The 10,103-nt window shown below is 41.5% G+C and overlaps 1 protein-coding gene across 1 annotated transcript in view; it reads right to left on the bottom strand.

Moving 5' to 3' along the window:
* The window catches only part of GPATCH2 (G-patch domain containing 2), a 79,148-nt gene extending 73,649 nt beyond the window's left edge, over positions 1-5,499 (bottom strand). The window contains exons 1-2 of the mRNA XM_006761340.2: positions 4,736-5,499; positions 1,421-1,482 (exon numbers count right to left, since the gene is read on the bottom strand). Of these exons, the coding sequence (XP_006761403.1) occupies positions 1,421-1,482; positions 4,736-5,499 (826 nt within the window). The remainder of the gene's footprint in view (positions 1-1,420; positions 1,483-4,735) is intronic.
* Positions 5,500-10,103: the final 4,604 nt, after the last annotated feature.

Below are 10,103 nucleotides of genomic sequence, written 5' to 3'. Positions count from 1 at the left end.
AGGCAATGACTACCCTTCCCACGTTAAGGAAAAACAAGCCTTAATCGCCTGCTGGGAATGAAAAGATGTAAGACTGCAGAGTTTGTTCTTTGCAGCAGATAATGGTGTATATTAGCTTAATTTCATGGTTTCTATGGAGTGTAAAAGGGGAAACAATCATGAACAGATGTGACTAAGTGAAATTCATCTAATTAAGTTCATTAAGAAATGGTTGTGAAAAAGTTGATTTTAAATGAGAAGTGACAATACCACAGTTTACAATACAACTACAAATGACTACAGCGATGTATCTATAAAACACAACACTATTCACAGTATATTCGAGAACATCCATGAGGATAATGATGGATCAATGTAAAATTCAATTTGAAATGTGCCAAAGGTGTGAATCAACAGTATTTTGTGTATGTGTGTGTTTTAAGAACAATAGAGAGATGTATAAAAAGACAATAAATAGTAGCATAGTATTCTAAGCCACTCAATGTTTTTCAAAGATTGGTAGGCTTATCAAAATGTTACTTTAAAAAGTTTTTAATTTCATTTCATTACCAAAGTCAACATTTGTAATATAACTTTGGGGAGACATGTATTTTAATAATAATTTAGGTATATCTTAGCCCCAAGGCCCTACCATATTTCAGCAGAATCTCACATTTAAAACATTTATGGTCTTTAAAACAGTTATATATCTATTTATCCAGGACTAATGGTTCATAAGTAAGCAAACCACGATTATGTAATAATAATTTAAAGCAATAAATTTCGTTGTTTTCCTTGGAACTTACTAATTTCCTCTAAAGACTCTCAGGAAATGAAGTTAACATTCCTGATTAAGTATTGGCATGTACACCTGCTGATGTTTTCCTTCCAGAACAGGTAGTTTCACAATAAGGCCGTGCTAAAGTAGGAATAGCTCCAGGAAGTTTCAAAAATAAAAACCATCTAAGTGGTGAAACATTACTGTTGAACAGGTTACAATATTGAGCTTATGAAAATTGTCTAATCACAAACTAGACAGGACGCCTGAATGTCACAGCTGAATCAAAATGACAGATGACTTGCACATCCAACTTCAGAAATGCTTAAACAGACCGAAATACATTTGAGTCAGGAGAGTGGAGACCAGTGTCTTGTGAACTTGCTACAAGAGACACAACGGAAAGACTGTAGGGCCTTCTCAAGGAAGATAAGCCTCCCGTAATACCGTTAGCTCCACATCCTCGCTTTTGGGGATAAGCAATTACTTCAGGTCATGAAGACAGGATGCTCTCCTCGCACGCAAGAGAACAACCCAACCCTACTCCACTCAGTAGTGTGTGTAAGGTAAAAGGATTGCAGTCGTCATCTTACGAAATAACTAGTAAGAAGTGAAACTTTACAATAATGATGTTTCCCCAGAGAAAAAATGACATTTCAGTACCTTGCCTGCCCTCATCGTTGGTAAACAGGCCAGCATCCGTGCTGCTGAGGCTGCTGGAGTCGCTGCAAGGAGGGAAGAGAGAAAAAAAAGATCAAAAGGACAATTGATCTCCCCGTTGTAACATTTTAAAGAGACGAGGCAGCTCAGGGGTGGAACTGGATGGAGCCTGACAAAGATCTGAAAGGAAACGAGATGGTTTTTTAAAATATCCAACTGCAACTATCCTGGTTCCATTCACAACAGGCCATATTATTTTTGGCACATAAAACCCCAGGAATCTAATGGGACCCTGTCAGTAAGCCAGATGTGACTGCAACGAGGTGCTGACATAATGGATGTGTTTTATTATCTGCTTTCATCAAATGCTCACCACTGCCTTCTCACGCCTTGTGATTCGGCCTGAGCCAGACACCAGTGCTCAACAGAACGCGCAAGTCTCACTCAAAGGCAGCCCGAGCCTCCCCCCAGCACCTGACATGCAAGGGCCCGGGCTGAAATGACTTTTCCCAACCACATCTGCAAATAGCCTCAGAAGGCATCACTGAAGAGTTCACAACACAACTCTCCTACTTGGCAAGGAAGAAAAAAGTTGGCAATGGAAATAATTCCTGACATCAAAGTTAAGGTCCCTCTGAGCAAACACTGAGCAAAAAGGAATATTTCCAACGTAAAGGAGGGAGCAGGCAAAAATAACAGGTGCTCATGACTTCCACTGAAGTTTGAGCATATGACAGAGTCAAAATGAACATACAAATTACAACAGACAGTGGACATTCAAATGACCCGAATCAACTGTCACTGTTTGTCCCAATAGCAGCAATGCTTATGGGATACTATAGTTTAAAAAACATACAAAACAAGTCACATGATGACAGAGGTTCACATATATACATATATATATATGTATATATATATGACACATTTTCCCAAGGAACTCTGAATTGGTATCTTTCCCTCTAACTTTCTTCAAATTAAGAGAATCTATAGAGCTCCCTGTGCTGTACAAGTTTTAATGAAAGAAAATAAGACTTTCTAAGAGCATCAAATGCATGGTTTCTTATTTACATACATATATACTCTTCTTTCTCTCTCTCTTTAAAATATATTCTTATTGATTTCAGAGAGGAAGGGAAAGGGAGAGAGAGATAGAATCCTGGTTCATGGGTCGATGCTAAACCACTGAGACACACTGGCCGGGCTCAATTCTTATTTATAAATTCATTCCAAGGACACACACAGCTTGAAAAACTTTGGAAGTAGTTTCAAAAAAAACTAGCTTTTAAGTTACAAGAAAACAGTTATTGAAGAAAGTTTAAATTAAAAGAAAAAAATTGTTTTAATTTATTCAAGAGGGGGAACATCCTCCATGAAAATGTGTGCCTTGACTGTGAATGGCTGGGTGGCCTTATCACATCTTAGGAACTCACATGCTTTTTACAATGAAAAGAAAGAGAGTTTCATCTCATTTCTCTCCCAGGGTAGATGTCTGTCAATAGAAGGCGGACATCAATAAAAGGAGGGGTTTGCACAATCAATCCAGAAAGCCAGCAATCTATGAATAATCCAGAACCGAGTATTTATCTCCTCTGCCACACACCCTCCCTCCCAGCCAGTGAGCAAGATAATTACTCTCAAGTCAAGCTAAGTGCCCCCCAGTCACAGAGGCCCAATGCTGACATACAAAGCATACAAATAATTCCCACTCTGGCATAAAAGTGACAACTTCCTTGGAAGAAAAGCAGATGCTGTAAATTTCTCAGTCTTCCTGAAACATTTTTTAAAGTAATTTTTACTTCTTTAGAAAAACTGCATACACATGGCAAACCATCTGTAATAAAAGGCCCATTCTATAAAGTTTTACCAGGTCCTACTCATATCTGCAATCATAATCATATTTACAGACAAATGTATATTATATACATGCTAATACAGTACTAATATATATTCCATAGCTCACAATCCACATGATAAAAATGCTAGTCCTACAAATTAAAAAATCAAATACTCTTGCCCAGACCATCAGTAAGGAATGTTTTTTCTGCATCACAAACCCGCCTTTTGTTTTAAGGACACAACTGAAGGGTGAACAGTGTCAATACTTTCTCATTTCCTGCAAGTAGCATTAGTTCTGTCACAGAAAAACGACCACTTACCTTTGGATGCTGTTAAAACAGGACTTAGCACTGTGCTTTACCTGCTGTCCAGAACGGATGGTTTAGACCAGTGGTTGGCAAACTGCAGCTGGCGAGCCACATGCGGCTCTTTGGACCCTTGCGTGTGGCTCTTCCACAAAATACCACGTGCGGGCGCACACATACAATGCGATTGAAACTTCCTGGCCCGTGCGCAGAAGTCAGTATTTTGTGGAAGAGCCACACTCCAGGGGCCAAAGAGCCGCATGTGGCTCGTGAGCCGCAGTTTGCCGACCACTGGTTTAGACCAAGGATGTCAAACTCGCAGCCCATGGGCCACAGGCCTTCTTTATTTGGCCCATGTTAGCCTTTGGGTTTGACATGCTTGCTTTAGACTAACCATCAGAGGATCACTGCTTTTCTCCTTTGTCTAATGACAAGTTCAAGGGTTCCAGACAGTGAGGTGGGCTTTACAATTCACAAGTGGTCAGAATTCCTAGCAAATTCCAAGCCACACGGTTGAAGTGCTATTAACCCTTGATCCTCAGTAATCAGAATAAACTGACAGCCCTGGCCAGTGCGGCTCAGGTGGTTGGGCGTCGTCCTGTGCACTGAAAGGTCGCCGGTTTGATTCCCAGTCAGGGCACATGCCCTGGCTTCGGGCTGGCTTCCCGGTAGGGGGTGTGCAGGCAGGAGGCAGCCTATGGATGTTTCGCTCTCTTCCTCTCTCTCTAAAAAAACCCACCAAAACAAAACAACAGCAGCAGCAAAACAAAAAAAATCTTAAAAAAAAAAGAATAAACTGATAAATTGTGAAACTAAAGAGAACCAATACTAAAACTCTATAATTAAGTAATTTTAAACCCAATCCTAAGAATTACCAATGTGCTATTATCCAAATGTACATCCTTTCCCACTGAAAATCTATTCCCTTTTCTCTTTGTAGCTGAAAATTCAGTCATTACGACACAATCAAAAGGCCATGTAAAATCAAAGAAGCAATTCTGCTTCGGGCTGAACATCATAAATTATAAGGAACTATGACCAGGGTTTAACAGGAATGTCACTACCATTATTATAAATTATCATTATTCTAAAAAAAGAGAATTAATTAAAATACAAAACACATCCAACCACAACACCATACCCACCCGCCCTCCTATGTAGCAAACAGGAAAGCCACCTTTCACTCATGAGCTCGTCGGACACCTTCTGCTCTTCGTATTCCATCTTGTCCTTGGTCTGGCTCAGCTCCTCGCTGTCTAAAACCACGCCTTCGTCGTGGGTTTTGGGTCCCTGCCTGGGGACCCTCAGTTTCCGCTTCCTGACTTTGCTTTTGGCAAACTCCGGGTACTGGTACGCCCGGTCCTGGTCCATGTCCTGGTCCCTGCAGCCGTCGGGGGGCTGGGTCATGGGGCGCTTGCAGGCGTCCTGCGGCAGGTCCAGGGCCATGCGCTTCACCTTCCTCCGGCGCCGCAGGCTGCGGCTGCCCAGGCCGTCCAAGGCCAAGTCCGCCTCGTGCCACAGCGGCCGCTTGCCCCGCACGCTGCTGTTCAGGGCGGACGCCGGCCTGCGCTTGGCCACCAGCATCTGGTCGTCGGAGTCGCTGTGATCTTGCTTATGGCTGGCGGGGTTCTCCCTGTAGTCCTTGCCCGGCTCCTCCAAGCTGGAGTCGGAGCCCTCGCTCAGGCCGTGGCCGGCCTCCCAGGGGTGATGCGCGTTGTAGGACCTGCGCTTCCTGCCTCTCCTTTTCCGGGCCTGGCGTTTCAGGGGGCAGGACAGGCTGCGGGCGTGGTCCCCCGTCTCCGCAAAGCCGCCACGGGCCTGCTCCGAGCTCTCCTCCAGGGCCGACACCAGGTCGTGCACCAGTTCTTCCATCGTCCGGCTGAAATGCCTGGGTTGTTCCAGAAAGAAAAGGGGATCAACAAAACAGTCAGCATGAGCCATGTTAACCTGGCGTGTGACCGCTGACAGCTCGGTCTACATCCGACCATCATTAATAGTTATGACAAAGGAATGTTTAAAAGCGATTGAATGTTCCTCTCCAAGGTATGAGAGTTTTAAATATACTGACTCGTGTTAAGCTCCTTTTTCTTGTAGAAGTTCTGTGATTAAACACAGGAGTTAGGTCAAGGAGTGAGCCTGTCGGCAATGAAAGGTCTCAGGAATTGTACGTCTTTTCTGGGGGACTATGGAGAAGTTACTTCTGCCTCGGAAGCTGAGCTTTCGTCTACCCCTGGCTTTGCCTAGGGCCAGCTTTCTGGGATGGAAACAGAGAGAACTTTCTCAGTCCCCCCCACACACAGCCTCTGCTCCCCACACACCCTGCAGTCCCCACCAGGACAGGCCAGGGAGACGGAGAGCCTGATGGGCCCTTTAAGGTTTATAATATATGTGAAAAGAGTTTAATCAGGCGCAAGGCATATATTCACACCACACAAATCTCAGAACCCAGGGACACAGAAACTATGTTCAAATTCAACGGGAACTTCGCTGTTCTAAAATGGCCCATCATTTTCCTTAGAGTTCATCTGAAAGTCTGTTGGCCCTTTTAAATTATTATTTTAATAAAAATAAACAGAAACCGTTGAACTGTGTCATCAGTGAGGAAATGATCCACTAGCCGGCAAGGACAGACATCTGTATTCTTTGGGAATGTTTAGAAATTACACTGGTCCCTTCTGGAACCAACTCTGGCAGATTCTAGATCAGCTGATGTGACAGAGGGCCTAGGACTCTGATTCTATTTCTTAAACATGACAGGTAATTCAAATATGAAGATCATGAACAATCACATTAACAAGATACTCAGGATTTAGTTAAGTGAATGTCTCAGGTAAGGGCATACTATTGAAGGTGGTTTAAGGGTTTCCATACATATGGATGCTAAGACGCTATAGCAAGATCAATGAGGTGCCTAACCAGGATTTAGGTAGAAGGTGGTAGAGGAAAAAAGGAGTTGAAAGAGTCACATTTTAAAATTAAATAGTCACCAGTCCCACAAGTCAGTATGAACATAGCAAGAGCAGATCAGTCCATCCAGCACATTCTGTCTCCTTCCTTAACAAGATATTGCAGAGTGAAACATTTTAAGAAAGGTCCACAGAAGAGGATATAAGATGGAAGTGTCCTAGAAGTACTTAGGGAATCAACATATTCTAATTGTAGATTGCACAATTTCTACCATCTATAGCAGGGGTAGGCACACTTTTCCGTAAAGGGCCTGATGGTAAACCTTTTAGGCCCTGCAGGTTAGTGGGTTTCTGTCAAAACTATCAACCTTCACCATCTTAAGGGGAAAATACCTCAGGCCATACGTGAGCGAATGGGTGTGGCTGTGCTCTAATTAAATTTAGTTACAAACCAGGTGATGGAAGGCCATGGTTTGCTGACTCCAGCTTTATAGACTCTCTGTAGTTCATAATTTCAGACACTCACAAGTTCCCAATAATAACTTTCAACTTTGTCTTTTCATTTTAATGAGAACCTATAAACAAACATCTTGTGATCCAACTGGACCTACCACCTATGAGGCAGCGCATACACAATGCTTGACAAATCATAGATGTGAAAAAAAAACAAAAACTGTTGGGTGAGCAAACTAATGAATGACCAAATTAATGAACAAAGAGCTAAGGAAAAATATGACTTGACTAAAAATTTAGCAACCCAGGTTTCAAAACTTCTGCCACATTAACGAGACACTCTATGTCAGTGGTCGGCAAACTCATTAGTCAACAGAGCCAAATATCAACAGTAAAACGATTGAAATTTCTTTTGAGAGCCACATTTTTTAAACTTAAACTATATAGGTAGGTACATTGTTATTAACTTAATTAGGGAACTTCTCCTAAGCTGGCCTTTGCTAAAAACGTCCTCAATCTGATGGAGGTACGTTCGCTGAGGTCGACCCCTTCCAACTCTCCCATCCACACTCGTCTTGGATACTTGTTTCGTCTATCTCCTTCCGTTCATCCTCTATGTCCAAACCATCTCAACATACCTTTCTCAGTCCTCGACTCTACATCTTCTTTCACTCCACAACGTTCCCTAAAATTAACTTAATAAACTTTACTTAAAGTTGTAAATCAACTTCACTCTGTACGTGCGCGCCCGTGTGATATTTTGTGGAAGAGCCACACTCAAGGGGCCAAAGAGCCGTATGTGGCTCGCGAGCCGCAGTTTGCCGACCACTGCTCTAAGTGGTTAGTTAATAAGTGTGTCAGGTAAGGGCATACTATTGAAGGTGGTTTAAAGGTTTCCATAAATATGGATGCTAAGAAGCTATAGCAAGATCAATGAGTCATATGCCCAAAATCATACCGGCCATTGCTTTGATTTCTAATTGTTGAAACAGAAACTTGACTCAAACAAACCTGACAACATGAAATTAAAGACAATAAAAAAGAGTCGTTATTTAAAAATGAATATTTTTCACTATGCAGTTTTGGAATGAAACTATAGAAACAAAGGTACCGAATCAACAGTTTAATGTTTTTTAAAAGCAAAGCCACATCAAGTTAGATAGTATTGTTCAATACGCTAATTATCAAGGACATAATTTTAAAATTTGTTTAGTTCACTCTTTAAATATACTTCCTCCAAAACCCCAGAAATTAACTTTAATTATAAATTATTAATAATTGTTAACAAAGAGATAAATTACCCAATTGGTGCCTAAAAGCAGTAGTCAATATGAGAGTTAAATACATCAGGAATTCCAGGTTGGTTAACAAATCCAGGCATATTCTTTCCAGTTCACATATTCCTTAAGATATTGTACATTATTCCTTAAGGTATTATACATTACATAGGCAATATATGTGGATTATTTAAGAATTTTTGTAAATATACTGGAATCATACTACAAATATGACACTTGGGCACGTTACTTAAGTTATATTTGCCCCTCTCACCATCTATGAAATGCAATAATAAAAATAAAATCTCAAAAGATTTTACATAAGATGATATGATATGTATGTAAAACCTCCCAACAAGTAACAACTTGGTAGTACCATCCTCATGGGCACTGGGATCTCACCACTGGCATGAAACTTACATGCATAGTATAGTAAATGTCCCATCAATGAATAAAAAAAAAAGTCCAGTAAAAAATGATGAATGACAGGATGGCTGCGCAGATAAACTAGAAAATAAAGGTCCCATTTGTCTGGAACACATTCATTCTGCCAAATCAAGCATGATTTTAAGAATTTCATTCAAAAACACTGATTAAGTGCTAGGCACTATTTGATACTCTGGCGTCATAAGGGTGAGTCATATGCTGCCAGATGAAAATAGGGTAGGCTCTTTCAAAGAGAACTGTATTATAAAGAGGTGCCTAACCAGGGTTTAGGTAGAAGGTGGGAGAGGATGGAGTTGAAAGAGTCATATTTTTAAATTAAATAGGCACCTGTTCCACAAGCCTTTATCAACACATCAAGAGCAGACCAGTCTACACAGCACATTTTGTCTCCCTTCCTTAACACAGAGCTTGAATAGTGAAACATTAAGCAAGACACCCTGGAGATGTTATTCCTGGTGATGGAAGTGTCTTATATTTTGTGGGGTGTGGTGGTTGCACAGTATATCCACTGCCAAAACAAAAAAATACTAAACACATAAGAAATATATGTCTTACTCTAAACTAAATCACATCACCATTGTAAAAAAAAATAAAATGTGCTCCCTGCTTTTCTGAATGGAAAATGTGAGAATTTAAAAGGAGCACAAACAATCTATAATTCATTATAAAATGAACTACAGAATGATCTGATTCACTTTCCAAACAAGATATTCTTCTAACTTTTCAGATGAGAAATTACTGGGATTCCCTGTGTTCTTGATTGTTGCCTGATCTGGGAATGGACATACTTTTTTTTTTTTTAGCCACATTTCACCTGTTGTTCCACACTGGCTGTTTGAGAATTCATTGTCAGTGGGAAATCTGCTTGTTTGTTTCACTGCTCGCCTTGGGTACGCTCGGAGGAGAAGATCGCGGGAGGAAACAGGACAGGCATTGGCGTTTTCAACTAGAAATCCAGCCCCCAGCCCCCAGCTCTAGGACTGGGAAGTGCAGGGCGATGTTGGACAGGTCACTCCAGGATCCTGTGCCAGTAATAAGCTTCTACCACAGGGGTGAGCTAAGGATACAGTGGGAGCACTTGGAAGAGTCAAATCAATATATCATGCAGTGGTTCTCAACCTTCCGGCCCTTTAAATACAGCTCCTCATGTTGTGACCCAACCATAACATTATTTTCGTTGCTACTTCGTAACTGTCATGTTGCTACTGTTATGAATCGTCATGTAAATATCTGATATGCAGGAGGGTCTTAGGCGACCCCTGTGAAAGGGTCGCTCGACCGCCAAAGGGGTCGCGACCCACAGGTTGAGAACCCCTGTAAGTGTCATGGGTTGACAAGACACTGTGGCGGTAGTCAAGCCCCAGACTTCATCCTGGCATGTACATGTCCTTAGGGAACTCCGTATCTATCTCATTGGAACTGGAATAGAATGTTCAAGGGACAGAAACAGTTAGGTTACTCC

This window comes from Myotis davidii, unplaced genomic scaffold (assembly GCF_000327345.1).
Source record: "Myotis davidii unplaced genomic scaffold, ASM32734v1 scaffold174, whole genome shotgun sequence".
NCBI lineage: Eukaryota > Metazoa > Chordata > Mammalia > Chiroptera > Vespertilionidae > Myotis > Myotis davidii.
This window is presented reverse-complemented; position numbering and strand designations above follow the sequence as displayed.